The sequence below is a fragment of the Trichoderma evansii genome (assembly GCF_050947405.1).
Source record: "Trichoderma evansii strain SZMC 28006 chromosome Unknown GGI43scaffold_4, whole genome shotgun sequence".
In the NCBI taxonomy this organism is placed as follows: domain Eukaryota; kingdom Fungi; phylum Ascomycota; class Sordariomycetes; order Hypocreales; family Hypocreaceae; genus Trichoderma; species Trichoderma evansii.
The window spans coordinates 588461-603590 of record NW_028145202.1 but is presented as its reverse complement, the minus strand read 5'-3'; the positions used below and the strand labels follow the sequence as shown (position 1 = coordinate 603590).

General features: G+C 49.4%; 4 protein-coding genes and 1 non-coding gene across 5 annotated transcripts; 1 reads left to right on the top strand and 4 right to left on the bottom strand.

Moving 5' to 3' along the window:
* Positions 1-542: 542 nt before the first annotated feature.
* On the bottom strand, positions 543-4463 carry GGI43DRAFT_285376 (DUF1708 domain-containing protein). The gene is made up of 6 exons (XM_083201292.1): positions 3991-4463; positions 3745-3890; positions 3602-3695; positions 3290-3518; positions 955-3224; positions 543-897 (listed from the first exon to the last, which is right to left on the bottom strand). Exons 1-6 carry the CDS (start codon positions 4169-4171, stop codon positions 809-811), a joined length of 3009 nt encoding a protein of 1002 aa, XP_083063186.1. The 5' UTR covers positions 4172-4463; the 3' UTR covers positions 543-808.
* Positions 4464-6830: 2367 nt separating this feature from the next.
* Positions 6831-8029, bottom strand: GGI43DRAFT_381050 (uracil-DNA glycosylase; the record flags this gene model as incomplete). Its single annotated transcript, XM_083203066.1, has 2 exons — positions 6831-7623; positions 7686-8029. 2 exons carry the CDS (start codon positions 8027-8029, stop codon positions 6831-6833), a joined length of 1137 nt encoding a protein of 378 aa, XP_083063185.1.
* Positions 8030-8969: 940 nt separating this feature from the next.
* On the top strand, positions 8970-11610 carry GGI43DRAFT_381049 (ubiquitin ligase complex subunit HRD3; the record flags this gene model as incomplete). Its single annotated transcript, XM_083203065.1, has 4 exons — positions 8970-8997; positions 9057-9212; positions 9269-11206; positions 11282-11610. The coding sequence occupies 4 exons, from the start codon at positions 8970-8972 to the stop codon at positions 11608-11610; spliced, it is 2451 nt and encodes an 816-aa protein (XP_083063184.1).
* A 312-nt stretch (positions 11611-11922) lies between these two features.
* On the bottom strand, positions 11923-14331 carry GGI43DRAFT_381048 (uncharacterized protein; the record flags this gene model as incomplete). The annotated part of the gene is made up of 2 exons (XM_083203064.1): positions 11923-13251; positions 13324-14331. 2 exons carry the CDS (start codon positions 14329-14331, stop codon positions 11923-11925), a joined length of 2337 nt encoding a protein of 778 aa, XP_083063183.1.
* Positions 14332-15007: 676 nt separating this feature from the next.
* Positions 15008-15095, bottom strand: GGI43DRAFT_t58. The gene has a single exon. It is a non-coding gene; the product is annotated as a tRNA-Tyr (tRNA).
* Between the last annotated feature and the right edge of the window lie 35 nt (positions 15096-15130).

Here is a 15130-nt window from a genome sequence, read left to right as displayed (position 1 = left end):
CTTGTTCATGATGCGCTTTTCTTCCTTTCTGCGTATTTATTGGGTTGCACATTCTTACACTGCCCGCCACATTTCTCAGCCAATTTCAAGGTTTTGAACAAACGAGTCACGAGTCACGAAGCAGCCAAAATTTTGTATCAAGCGAGAGTAGTACTTCTTGCATTTGCAGGCTCTATATATCAGGCGTCAATTGCCTCAAAGGAGTATGTATCAAACAACATTTATGATATTCCATCTTCACATGGAATCCTCCAATGTATTCTTCCTTGCGAATAAAAAACAAGCAAACTCTGTAAAGAGAAGAAAAGAAAAACTTGAGAAAAGAAAAGTAGAAAATATGACAGGCAGTTTTATTCCGAATTGGAGAAAGGAGATAATGAAAGGAGAAAGAGGGGGAAGATCATAGGCGATTTCTAAATGCTAGAACCTCCTCGGCACACTGTTTGTGGACCTCTTTTTTTCTTCTTTGCAAACGTTCAGATAAAGATGTTGGAACCGCGTGTGGTGGTTGGGTAATAATGAATAACGTCGTTTCCCACACCAGGTTATTTTTGAGATCCCCCACACCTTCCTTTTAGTTTTCCGGTGGTATCATACAAAATTTGCAAGAAATAAATCGAGTGATGAAGAGAGAAAGAATCGACTAGTATTAAAAACGAAACGCTGCACATAGCATCGTGTCTCTGGTTGTGTGATAAGAAAATAACGGCGAGTGGTATCAAATTGTGGCAGACTGTAGGTTTGAGAGAGAGTATCGACAATAGGTTGGAAATTTTTTGATGTATTAGATTGGATTGAGCTCGGTCACTCAGTTACGGAGAGGCACTGATGTGCCTTCCATGTTGTTAGTAAGCTCCGCAACCCGTGCCTTGATACGTGCGACTCGAGACTCGATTGCTACAAAAACACAATTAGAATTTACTTTTGATAAGGGTTTTAGCTATTAGTACTCACTTTCTTCTCCGCTGGTTTCATCGCCATCAGTGGCCCCCGTGGGTTTCGCGTAGGGAACTTCAACTTGGCGAGGAGCAGGTCGCTCACTTGCTTTGCGAAGTTGGGCCAATCTCTCCTGAATACCACCACCCGCGCCCGCTGGGCCACCCTCTTTGACAGGTAGCCTTGACTTGGGAGCTTGGCGAGGAGGCTCTGGGGCTTCGTGGCGAGGAGGTTCGGGGCGAGCGGAACGAGTAGCCGGCTGTGGGACCGCGTCTTCGAACTCATCATCTTCATCATCGTCAGGGACAAAAGCCGGTACATCATCTAGAGGGCCTTGGTCAAATCTTGAGAAGTCATGTTGTCCAGGCTCAGCATCCTCGTATTGGGCATCAGCATGAACGTCATGATCGTCTGCTTGTTGGTCGTAAATTGGCTCATAAACCGGCTCCCCAACATACTCGACAGGCATTTCTGGCGAGAGTGGCGAGACAGGAGCTGGGCTGGCCATTGGCTGTTCAATAGACTTCTTAGCATTCTGCTCAAGCATCTTATTCAGATCGGTAGTAACATTTTCAAGATTCTTCGAGTTTCGCTTCTTGCGGCCAAACAGCTTCCGGAAACCACTAGTCTTCTGCTTCGCTGGCTCGGGACTCCGTGGAGTATCCAAGGAGGCTTTCCCATCAAATGTAGGTGACATAACTCGAGCAGCAGGCTCATCTTTGGGTGGCGTTGGCAGGCTAGGCTCATGAGCGGGAGGCACAGGAGTTTCAGCCTTGTCTGGATAAGGGGACCGTGATCGCGCTTCTTCCAAGACATTTTCTGGGACCAAGGATAAGGCAGAATGCCCATGAGGCAAAGGTGAGGCAGCTGGGGTCAAGTGATTGTCCTTTGGAGGAACCAAGGGAGAAGGAAGATTGTCATCAGTGGACTCCTGTGGTACGACAAGCTCGGATTGCGAAGGATTAAAGGCTGTTCCTCGACCGACTTCGTCATGGGCCATGTAAATATCCTTGATGGTGCCCTTGTCGTATTTCTTAACCCATTTCATTGCCGAAGAAGCCTCACCTACAATCAAAGGCTGGAGGGTGAAAACACTGTTAGTCTTTTCAGCTAACAGCTCAGCATCGGTACGACCGCGACGAGGAATAGCCTGTATGCGCTGCTCTTCTTCCCGGTCTTTTTGAGCCCTCAGCTGGGCAGCCTTTGCTTGAATCTTTGCATGCGCATCTGGGCCGATGCTGGCCTTGCTATCATTCGCGTTTGCCGTTGCACCCTTGTCGTTCTTATCAAGAGACTTCTTGCGCTTGGAGACGGTTTTGGAGCGTTTGCCCCAGGAGAACAGCCCCTTCTTTTCGGCAATATACGCTCCTTCTTGAGCACCGGGGGCTGCGCCTGCGATGAGCTCTTCCATGACAAGCCATCGACTGTTGCGGATTTGTGTTTCAATAACAGCACATCGGCCAAAAGCTGACTTCCTCTCGGGGGTCTCCTCCGGCGCAAGACTGCTCATCCACACCCACCAAAAAGCATCATCCAGGTCGACAACCCTAATGCTCGCAAGCTCACCCGGCTCGACATCCTGCTCGCTCTCAAGCCTTGGATAGTGGGACTGAGAGCTGTGACGGCCATCTGGTGATAGAGGTGGAAGAATCTTATCAGGTGGCAGGAGGTAGTTGGGCCTTGACTGGTTGTCGTCGACAAAGCCTGCTGACAGGAAATCCGCCCACGAAGGTGTTGTCGGGCGTGCAACGCCGTTGCCGCCAGATAATGGGCTGCCACGAAGGCCTTGAAACTGTCTAAGTTGTTGGACTCTTCTGTTCGGTATAGCGCTTCCTTCGCCGTCGTCTTCCTCTTCCAGGGAGCTGGCAAATCCAATATCCTCGAATCTGGACCAGCTAGCATCTCGTAGGCCCGTAGAGTGCTTTATACTAGACACTTGCGATTGGTTAGCTGACGAGATTGCCTTGAGCACTCGCTGGCATTCCTCCGTAAGCGCCTCCACGGGGTCTTCGTGGCTGGAGAATTCCTGAAGTTCTCTGTCGGAGTCGCGATATTGAAAGTGGTTTGCTCTCCGTAACAAAGCAAATGGCGTCGGCGAAACTGTCTCAACAATCATGGCCACCTTTTTGGTCTTAACCATAAGTAGCTCTGGCCTCTGCGGAGGGTATTCGGTCTCCTGGAGAAGCTTTTGAAGCGACCTAGGCAACATGGTGATTCCTGTAGGGTTTTGTTCCGGAGAAAGCGATCGCAGATAAGCGAAAAAGAGATGGCTAGTAGCATCGGCAGCACTGGAAACGCAGTTAGCATGATTCCGTATATATACTTCATACTCAGACTTGAGAACGTGTCGTACCTTAGCCAAGATCCATAGCCACCATCGAAGCCATTGCCAGTATCGTTGTGCTCAAAGGCCCACCACGAGGCCATACGCGACAGCTTGCGCCCACCGAAGCCGTTGTTCTTGCCATGCGCCGCCACTGCCGCTATCAAGCTGAAGAAATCGAAGATGATCTGTTGGCGGGCAGCATTTTCAACGCTGAGAGGGATAAAGGTTTTGAACGAATCGCGGGCCATGTTTGAGTCTAGGATAATTCCGAAAGTCAGTAACTACGTAACCATAGACCTCTTGGTAGTCGCCGCTGATTGGCTGCATAATATCACATACCTCGTTCACCAACCTTGAACAACTCATACGCATCCCAGCCCACTAGGCCTCCCCGGACACGACTCCAGCACCACTTTGCCACTCCCGAGATAACCTATGCCTTGTAAGTATTTCGCCCTGATTATAGACTCCGAGAAACGCACCATGGGATCCGTCATGCGTAGTTCTTGGAGCAGCAGCTCGCCACTAATCGGGGGATCTTGGCTGAAGAAGTTTCGAATAAAGGTGCGCACAGCACTCGGGTTCGACGTCGGTCGGAAAGGGAGCAGAAAGAATGGGTGATCGAGGCCTACAGAGACTATGTTAGTCTGCAGTTACGTTATACGCAGCGAGTCTCCCAAGCCATGGAGAGCGATATGACAATGACTGGGCAATAATTGATATCATACCTCGATTCTTGAGCTCTTCAGTGCAGCCGTACAGCAGCTCTCGAACTTCCTCTGGCTCAACCGTCTTCCGAGTCCAAGCATCGTCCCATTTCTGCTTCTGCAGAACTAAATCCGCAGTGTCGTCGAGTCCATTTTTCTTGGACTTGCCGTCCTTCTTGCGACGTGAGAAGATGCCAGGCATTTTCGGTGATGTTGTCAACGATCAGAAACGTTAGGCATAAGTATTTGGTCCCAGGCCGTCAAGAAGCGGTGGATAGTTCAAAGCACCGCGAACAAAAAAAAAAAAAGAAAGAAAGAAAGAAAGAAAGCAATGCCGAATCTCAGGCGAGGGTCCAGGCGTAGCAACTGAACCTGCCGAGATACCAAATCACTCCACTCGCTTAAACAATGAGATAAAATAATAAACGGATCAATTCGCGCCGCGAACGTTTTTGTGTAAGTCCCGTAACTCGGCCGTCACGGCAAAGGGAGGTTTTAAAGAAGAAGAAGAAGAAAAGTAGAGGCGATAGAAAGAGAAGTAGTAAGGAGGGGCACTTGTTGAAGACGAAGTTGAAGCTCAACGAGGGGAAGCAACCAGCGCGCGCACACAATAGGCTCACGATCCTCGAGAAAAGACACGCCGTCCCGCACGCTGAGGAAGAAGTTGATTTCGCTTGCTAGAGATGGCGAAGAAGTGGTGGTGGGAATCTTTTTGCTCGTCGCCTTCAGGGGCGCGACACGTCCAAGCCAGGGGCCGGTCTACGGGTCTTTATGCGACTAAGATTAGATGCTAAAGTGTGGTGCGCCAGCTGGGGGGCGCATAGGTACTGCTACGGCGAAAATAGTGCTGCAAGGTACTTGGGCGACGACGGTTTTGGGCCAGGTGTCTATCACACCAATTGCAGTGCTTGGGGTTGATTCTCTTGGTCGTTGCTGCAGCCAGTGCTTGATGTCACCGGCCCAATTGGGCTCTGGCGTACACTGTTCCATATTCTCGACGCATGAGGTTGGTGGAACGATTGGGCATGGCGCTCCGTGCCTGTCTCTCGCACACGTACGAGGCCTCTTGGCAGAAGCAACCTTGATGTACTGGGCGTGTTCGAGGCGAGCACGCGGTGGAGCTGCATCGCAGAAAGAGGTGCTTGTGCCTGGAGGCTGCGGTAGTGGCTACAGCGTTCAGCGAGAAGTGGTGGGGGCCGTTGGGGTGATAGCGCGATAGCGGGTGTGTGTCCCGTAACGGCAATACGCTAGGTGCGCTAAGCCCACCACGAGCTGCCATTACAGAGCTCGCAGCAGTGGCGCTCGTGCTGCCTCTCAGTGCCAACATCTGGCACCAGCATGGGCTGCCCCGGGAGCTAACCCTGAAATTTAAATTAGCACGGCCAAATCATCAATCGGGCGTCGCAGCTAGTACTCGCTACAAGTAAGCAGATCTCGAGTTTTCTGCTTGAGTTGTATACTCGTATGTTGGATATTAATAGTGTTTGACACCTGTAAAACACGCAGATTACCGCATACTGCACTAATACCCATACGCAATAATATGCCAGGGCCATATGCACACCAACTTTGTTTGTTCCGCGGCTGCTTCCTTGTCTCACAGATCACAGAGCCGTTGCGGATGTTGCCCCAATATTATGCCGCCCGAGTCGGGTATCTGATCTGCATGTAATCCGTACGCAGCGCCCAAAGGAAGCTTTCTCCATGCGGAGTACATGCACCGAAGACGCTTGACTTGGGCTCCCTCGAGAGTATCGGTCGCCATGAAATCATGCGAGGCAGGGGGGTTGGGCAAGCTTGGGCCACTATAAACGATATTGTTTGATTGCTTGCGCTAGGACCTTGTGAAACAAGTTCTCAGCCTACCACTGCTAGTAGGGCTGTCAGTGGCCAGCTTCCAACTCCGTACAGTAGTTGCGAGTAGCTCGCCCTATCAAGAGGGACTGTTTGATGTTTATTGGCCTAGCAGATTTCATGCATTGTGTATTTCGTATGGCGTGGGAAAATGCCATCTCATCTTGCAATTTACACATATCCTCAGCCCCAGACTATCTTGCAGTGCTAGTAGTGAACTAGTAACAGCATCTGTTGGAAGAAGTAAAGGGACCGTGAGTGCCCTATATTCACAACCGGTATTACTAACGGTAGATAATTAGTAGACAAGGCTAGGTATTTAATTGCCGAGAGCCTAACCATGGACGCGCAGTTAAGCCACATATGATAGAGCGTCGTTCAGCTCTTGGCGCTAGTTCAACCCTTGCTCTCGTCCCAATCAAGGCCTAATAAACGATGTATACTCCGTACAAAATAGTCGAATCACCCTGGGCAGTACAAGCATACTGGCGGCAAGCCATCATTGATTCCAAAAGCGAAATTGACGTTGGATAATATGAAAGCGTCTGATTTCAGCCACGCGATAATTTGAAGTTGCGCTGTGAATGTAGCAAGAGGAACCTATAGTGTTGAGGTGGAAATAAATCATTGGCGATAACAGGATAGTACTATGCAGTGGTTCATCAAGAGCTCCATGGTATTTCTGCAACATAGAGATAAGAGAGACTCAAGCGAGGCAAAGACAGCTGCTATTCAAACAATAGCTCCCATTACCCATGTAGAGCAAAATAGTGTCTACTAGAGAAATTCGCTCGCCAGTAGCCGTAAAAATCCTATGATATATTGTGAATGTCCCTATTTTTCAATCTGAAGTGCCCTAAACCCGCGCCTCCCGACGCTTCCATAGTAGTATGCCCAAATTGCTATCATTTATAGCTTAAACGTATTTAAAACATGTCATCATGTCCAATCGCTGCTTTTCATTTCCAATCGTAGCCCTTTCCCTCCATTCTCCCATGGTATCATGCTCAGTTCTTGGTTTGCTCTTCTGCAAGTTTAAGGGCTTCTTCCAACGCAGCCTCGTCATCTGAATCGAAGTCGTCTTCCTCGCTTTTCTTTGCCTTAGAAACACCATTGGTCTTTGCATCCTCCTTTGATTTCTCTGGTGATTCGCCTTGTGACTCTGCGTCCTTTGCATCTCCAGCGTTTTCTTTGGCATCTTCTTTGGCATCTTCCTTAGCATCTTCTTTGACGAGCTTCTTGGTTGTATTTCCGGGCTTCAAGGCCCAGTCAATCTCACCGTCGTCGCCATATCTAGTGACGAGCCATTCATTTGCTGCTTTGAAATGACCACAATCAAAGAATCCCCTGGATGCGCTGAGTGGGCTAGGGTGAACGCTGAGGAGCACCAGGTGGCGTTGTTTATCCACCTTCTGTACGCGCTTGCTGGCTGGTGTTCCCCATGCCATAAAGACTACACCTCGTGTCCGCTTTTGAGCAATGAGATCAATAACTTTTTGAGTGAAGCGCTCCCAGCCGCGATTGGCATGTGAATTGGCTTCATGTGCACGAACAGTAAGACATGTATTGAGCATTAGTACGCCTCGGTCAGCCCATGGCGTTAACAAGCCACCTCGGTTCGCTGGCTCAACGAAGCTAGGATAATCCTTCTTCAAAGCAATATACATATTTCGGAGCGATGGCGGTGCCGGAGTGGGCGGTCGAACGGAAAAGGCCATGCCGTGGGCTTGGTTTACGTTGTGGTAGGGATCTTGGCCGACGATGACAACTTTGACTTCGTTGAATGGCGTATGACGAGACCTGAACTTATTAGACAACCTATACGGGCGGGCAAGATCATTGGGCAATTCGGGATAGCCTACCACGAGTACACGTCTTCCTTTGGTGGGAACCATTTCTTGCCAGCAGCCGTCTCACGGTTTAAGAATTTCTTCAATTCGAGAAACTCCTTTGTAGTCACGTCATCCTTGAGCAATGCCAGCCAGCTGTCGTGAAGAGTATCAATTTCGAGTTTGAGCAGCTCCTTCTGCTCGGCAGTCAAGCCTTCAACCCATTTTGCCTTGTCAAACTTCGCTGCTGGAGGGGGGGCGGTGCCAGCAGGCTTTGGGGCGGCACCGAAGAAGGATGAAATGCTACCATTGGCCCTTGTCTTCTTTGCCTCAGTCTCATTGCCTGTTGTGGCCGCTTTTCTCTTGAGACTTGACATTGTGCAGAATTGAGAGTTGTGGAGAAGTGGAGTTGGTCGGCTGAAGAGTCGAGGGAGCGAATAGACGGTAATAGTAGTCCGTAGGCCAACAAGAGCAGCCAGTTTGTGTGGATCAGTGATCAATATCCAATTGCTTTGATGTAGTTGTACAAGAGTATATGCAAGAAGTAGCGAGAGAGGGCAGTTGAAATATTGGCGGTTTGGGGCTGAGTTGCTGCGGGCAAGATCTTCGTGATACAAGTAAGATGGCTGGGCCAGCTGATGGCTGGGTGGTAAAAGTTGCCAGGAAGCGCGCGTTGAAAGACGCGGGCCAGACCGGCCATTAACGCGTTGTAGCCCTGTAACCCTGACACTTCAACGCGTGAGGGCTGAAAAGTGGCGGCGTTAGCGCTGTAAGCTACAGGCAGCAATTGTCGCTAGTACCTGTTGAGTGCTGCCACTTACAGACTTCAGTACGCAAGTCAGCACCTAAGTCCTAGGATTCTGGGTAGACATTGGCCAAATCGGCCCCACATCGCTGGACATCGTTGTCTGATCCTGCAAGTCTCTGAGTATGTTGATTCTGTGACGAGATTGAGAGCACATGGCTTGGTGAGATATGAAATTAAAATACTAGTGAATATCTTGAAGAGGAGCCTTGATATCTAGTATTTCCATCTATTTAGCCGCTCCGAATCCCAGGTGTCAGTTTACTCTGAACACGTGCCAGCTTTGGCGATGACGCCAGTTCCTGACAAAGAGCTGCGCTTAGTCATCCCACACAATAGGTAGCGGAAGCTGACTATTGCGAGTAGTGGACAGCTTGTACGATCGCAAAGGGACCTGGCTCTGACGCAGTATCGTGCGACACATACATGTACGCTGCTTCAACTTCAGTCTTTATGCGATAGCCATGCTGCGGGCTGTCCTTTCGAATATAGGCACCTAGCAATTGCCCAAAATGAGAGGCTGGATAGCCTGTGTCTACCGTAAGTCCCCTCTGCTGCATCATCAGTTGCACCATGTAAAGCTCATATGGTGGTCTCAGTGCTTGCGCAGGCCACAACGGCGATATGCTCTCACGACCAAAAGCCTCTTGGCAGCCAAAGCGACAACTCAGCGCAAACTGCCGCCGATAAACATGCGATCGAATCCTTTTTAGATGTTGGTGCGGAGCAGGACAGTGCTGCTTTTATACAGCCTGGTACGATGTCACTTCTCAATATAGTAGCCGAAATGGACGAGCTAACTTGGCCAAAGGAAACGACCTTGTCGACGCTGCGCTTGCCGAGCTCCGAAAGATCCCACTACCGCCTCGAAGAAAACGAGAATCATCGGGAATATTCAGCTCAGCTCTGCGTCTACTCCTCAGAACTATCCCGACCGGCCCTGTCATCGCACCATCACAACCCAAGGCGACGGCGACTAGCGGTCCTCTAGTCAATGCGGTAGAGCTACTTGAGCAAGCAGCCCAGCAAAACAACTCCGATGCATTATACATCCTTGCCGACTTCAACTTTTTTGGCAACTATAGCCACCCTAGGGACCTTCACGCTGCCTTTAAGTACTACCAACAACTAGCATCGAGCCATGGAAATACGACGGCACAGTATATGCTTGGATTATATTACTCAACTGGCATTGGCGATGTTGTCCCACAAGATCAAGCCAAAGCGCTTCTCTATTACACCTTCGCTGCTGTTCGAGGAGATACAAGAGCTGAAATGGCTACTGGTTTCCGACATCTAGCAGGCATCGGAACTACTAAGAGTTGTGAGACTGCCGTCAAGTACTACAAGCGCGTGGCGGATAAAGCTATAGATTGGTACCGCTCTGGCCCCCCGGGCGGAATGGCATGGGTTGCTCAGTCATGGCGCATTGCAGACGATTTCGGAGGTTTGTATGGAGAAGGGGCGAGTGCTTCTAGTGCCGGCATGAATGCGTTCAAGCCCAGGGTCAACTCAGATGCCAACGCTGCTATTGGAGATATTATTGAATATCTAGATCTCATGTCCCAACAAAGTGATTCAAAGGCAACACTAAACCTGGGACAGATCTATTATGAGGGCCAAAGAGGACTAGACAACGACTTCGAACTAGCCAGAAAGTACTTTCTTCTGGTTGCCTCAAGATATTGGAAGAAAGATGGACGCCCCGTAGAAAATGCCAAGTCAGGTATTGACAAGCTAGCCGGTAAGGCGGCTGGCTACCTCGGCAAGATGTATTTGAGGGGAGATGGAGTTCCTCAGAATTTCGACAGAGCAAAGCAGTGGTTTGATCGTGGCTCCTCACAATCTGACGCACTATCGCGATACGGCCTAGGACTGATGTATCTGCACGGCTATGGCGTTAAGGAGAATATTGTGAAAGCTGTAGAGCTGTTCAGAGTATCTGCTGATCATGACTATGCTCCTGCGCAGGTCCAAATGGGCCAGCTCTATCTCGACCAAGGTAACCAGGAGGATGTTCGGATCGCTAATAACTATTTTGAGCTGGCTGCTCGTTATGGTAACATCGAGGCAAACTACTACTTGGCAGAACTGGTTTTCCATGGCCTGGGTCGCGAAAAGCTTTGCAGCATGGCGCTGAGCTACTACAAGAGCGTGGCTGAAAAAGCAGAGCCCCTTGTATCGTCGTGGGCGGATGCGAATGATGCGTACGAAGCCAAGGACTATGATCTGGCGTTTCTGGAGTATCTTCTAGCTGCAGAGCAGGGATACGAGAAGGCGCAAACCAACGTTGCCTGGGTCCTCGATACTGTCCGATCTAAACTACCAATCTCTGAATTGTTGCGTAAGCGAAAAGACATATCTGGTCTCTTGGATAACTCTGCATTGGCGCTCATTTACTGGACACGAGCATCAAGACAATCAAACATTGATGCTCTTGTAAAAATGGGCGACTACTACTTTTATGGTATTGGTACCGAACAAGATATTGGTAAAGCGGTACAGTGCTATACTGGTGCTTCTGATTACTCACAGAGCGCCCAGGCACTTTTCAACCTGGGATGGATGCATGAGAACGGCATAGGGCTGACACAAGATTTCCATCTCGCCAAGCGGTACTACGACCACGCCTTGGCTGTCAATGATGAAGCGTATCTCCCCGTCACCCTCGGACTATTAAAACTTCGGATACGAAGCGCTTGGAATACTCTAACTAACGGTCCAGTTCATTCTATCCAAGACGAGCCGAGTAAGTCTATCAGGAGAGGAAGAAAGAGGATAGAACAAGTAAAGGTCAGAAACGTGATGCTAACAAATTCTACAGAGAAGAAGAAAGACTGGTCTCTCGCGGAGTGGATAACCAACTTCTTAGAGGACGAGGGGCTTCCGTACGAAGACGACTACCTTGATGATATGTTTGACGGGACTCTTGGGGATGACGAGGAAGACATCTTGGACGGCGTCGTTGAGAGCACTCTAATCATAGGCATCACGCTAGCTCTTGTTCTACTGTTGTGGTGGAGACAGAGGATGCAGCAACAGCATGCCCAAAACGTTGAGGGAGAACGTCAGAACCAGAGACAGCAGCAAGGCAATCCTATAAATCCCGAAGATGCCTTTCCAGCATGGGCAGGTGGAGGAATGGGCTTATAAGGTAGATATTTGTCTGTGTACATAGCTATGGGCGGCGTTAAAGGTTACAAAAGTATTGTAGCGGCGGTGCCCTCTTTTGTTTGATAGCCAGCATCCCAAAACTGGAGCAAGTCTCATTGAATGGTTATATGACTGTATGACTGTATACATGCCCCTTTCTGGGTGTATAAAATGAAAAGCGAAGCATCGTGCCCGGGTAATCTGGCGGGAACTCTCTAGCGGGCAAATTTCTCTACATACTTGGCTTTACACATGCGCCGTTTCAAAGTCTATCTAAGATGACATCGAAATTACCTGTGAGTAAATATCTCATCAGTCATCATCGCTGTCTCTATCTACCATAGAAATGGACATGTGATGTTCATCATCAGAGTCATACTGCGGAGTCAGTGGCGTCTTCGGGCTGGCAGGCTCCTCAGTCTTGGTTGGAACTGGGCGTCGAGGGATTCGAACCTCTGGTAAGGGAACCGTCTGGCGCCTGGGTAGTGGTGGAGGGACTTCATCTGCGTCTTGTGTCTCAATAGGAGGCACAGACTCAGTCGTTCGAGGAACTGGATGCGAATTTTCTGGTCCAGATCCGCCAACTGGCCGCCTAGAGATGGTAGGTTTGATGGCAGATTCGTAGCTCGGCAAAAGAGCCGGAGGTGTAATTGTCAGGCCTTGAAGAGACTCGGCAGACTTGTCTACGGCATTGGATTTGTCATCATGTCCTTCGCTGAAGTCGAGAAGATCTGCTTCTTTATCTTGCATCTGGATGACGTCCTCCTCCGTTTCGATTTCCGTTCCGGCCTTGACGTTTACGAAACCGCATTTGTGCAATATCTCGCCCGTGAGAGAAGGATATCGGAGATGACCGCTGACACTGTCGCTCAAGTTCACATTCAAAATGCCCTTGACGTCTTTGATTGGCTGCAGGCCGGCGACTCCAAGAGCGAGACTATGCATCCGGTAGACAAAGCCCAGGACCATGTCGTTCTCTGAATAGATGTTGAAGATCTTTCCGGAGACTACGGGCCGGATTGTCCGCCAGTGAGCTGAGTTAGATGGAGCTGGTGTGCCAATGAGGACAACCGTATCAACTAGACCGAAGGCGTGACGTTCAGCAAGAGACTGCAAACAGGCGTGGATGGTCGCTGCACCGAGGGAATAGCCTATCAGAGTGACGGGCCGTTCGCCTTGAACTTTGTTGATGAGTGCATCGGCGAGAAGCTGCCCGGCCTTTCGAGATCTGTTGTGCGCACGGTTGAACGGGTTGTCTACGTTGGAAGCAACAGCCAAAACTTGAATCGGCCAGAGGGCTGCCCAGAGAGTTGCCAGTAAGGTCCGCTTGAGAACTTCTGCTTTGAAGGCCGTCCAAGCAACGGAGCGGACGAGGTCGTTTAATGCAGTGCCAAGTTTAAGAAGAACGGTCATCTCGTAGCGTAGAGCAAAGACTTCGGTGTCGGTGCTGAGAGTGCGCCAGGGCTTCTTGATGTCATCCTCTGTGTTGAGCCAGCCATTGACTCCGATAGTAACGCGGAGACGACGGTGTTCTTTTTGCTCTTTAGTAATTTCCTCTGGATTATCTGTTGTAGACTCTTCTCGAAGAGGAAGAAAACGGAAATCCTCGACCTCTTTCGCGTAATTATCCATCATTTCGCCCTGAGGGAAGGGTGAAGAAGAGGTATATTAGCATATAATCTTGCAGCCAAATGGAGCATCTCTTAAACTTACAGTCATCTTGGCGCCATAGGCTCCAAAAAGAGTTCCGACCAAAGCTCCGTTCATCCAGAAGATGCCGAGAAAGCTCGCAACACCTCCCAGACCAACGCCTCCAAGAACAGTTCCAATCGCTCCGGCAACAAGAGGAGCAGCCAAGCCTCCCGTAACTCCAATAACCGCAGCGCCAGCTACAGATGCCAACCCAACTTTCCAGAAGCGACTGACTTTGTTCTGTTGTTTGCGTTTGGCGGCCTCAGCGTCGGCAGACATGGCTTCCTTCGAGTCCTTGGCTGTAGACGACTCCATGAGCGACATGGCAATTTCTGCTTCTTCCTTATTGAGAAACGTTGAAGAAATCCCCAACGATGATGCTAGATAAAGCACCAAGGCGCGAGAGTGAGCAGAGTATTTCCCTGTAGATAGAAGCAACAGCAGCACACAGCTGAGAGCTTCTTCTCGGTCCTCGATGGGGATGGTTGTCAACCTAGTGGGTATCGGGTCATACGCCAATTGCAGCATGGAGACGTCCTCTGTCTCATCGACAGGCATACCATCCACATCAACAAGAAAGCGATCATTACCGGATAGATCCAGCTTCTTCTTGTCCAAAGCCTCACGCCGAGTCTTCCTCTCGGCTGTAATCTTGTTGGTGTCTTCAACATTCACAATCTCTTCAAGCTTGGATACGACCTCATCTCGCCATTCCAGCGTGTATGCCAATGCCGCTCCCAGAGCTTTCTCTGCTTCTTTGGTAGTTTTGACTCTCTGCAGCGACGTACTCTGAGCCCTGCCGCCTTGAGATGCAGAGCGCCCCGCCTTCTCAGGCAGGTCTGACGAAATCGATTCATCATCTCTATTGCCTTCGTCCTCTGGTGCGATGGACCCCAAGTCATCAGGATGAGTCTCCAGCTCAGAGATCATGCCCGATATAATTTCCTGGACAAGAAACAGCAATGCCTTTCGCCGGGCTGGATTCAAAGCAATCACGATCTGGCGCGGATCTGCGCATAGCGGCGCCATCGTGAAGTATGGTGAATACCCTTCGTAGTGTCTCTTTAGGTGCTTCAATAGATGGGATTGTTTTGTTTAATGGTTTTTTATTTCAACTCCCAGACTTATCCGTGGTGGGGGATGACGAATTTCATCGAATGCTCGAGATTAAGCATAAATGACTGGTAGCCTATGTTACACGTTACCGGGATTGATTGGATGCGGTCGGGCCATCGAATCCTTCAGCCAAGACAGTCTAAATGGCATGCAGAGGTAACGAGCGGCTGTTGGAAAGAATACAATAGTAAAAAACTACTTCAATTCTATTCAGCGAACTAGAAAATGATTTTAGAGGCGGATGTTACGGCAGATTGTGTCAAAGCGAAAGTGAGAGTGCTTACCGCATTGCAGTCGGGTTGCACATCAGTACCCTACCTATTCTTAGTGAGCGAGAGTGTACATTTGCCACTGAGCAGACACCCACATAAAAACGATCCCGTAGTATTATCTATTCTACGCGGAACAAGGCATAAAAATGTACGAAGTTATACCTTTGTTGCGGGCAGATGCAATGTTTCGAATCTATCTCACTATGGTTTAAGAATATAAAATTAAATAAATAAAAAGCTATCGCTGTTCACGACAAAAGAAAAAAAGAATGCCAAAAAAGAAGCAAAAAATGTAACTCTTCTCCGGTGAGATTTTATCTCCGGGGACGGAGTCGAACCGCCGACATTCTGATGAGATGTTTTCCATTACAGTCAGACGCCATGAACCAACTAGACCACCCAGAGGTAGAAGAGTTGATAAGAATTGTATTAGTTAAGAC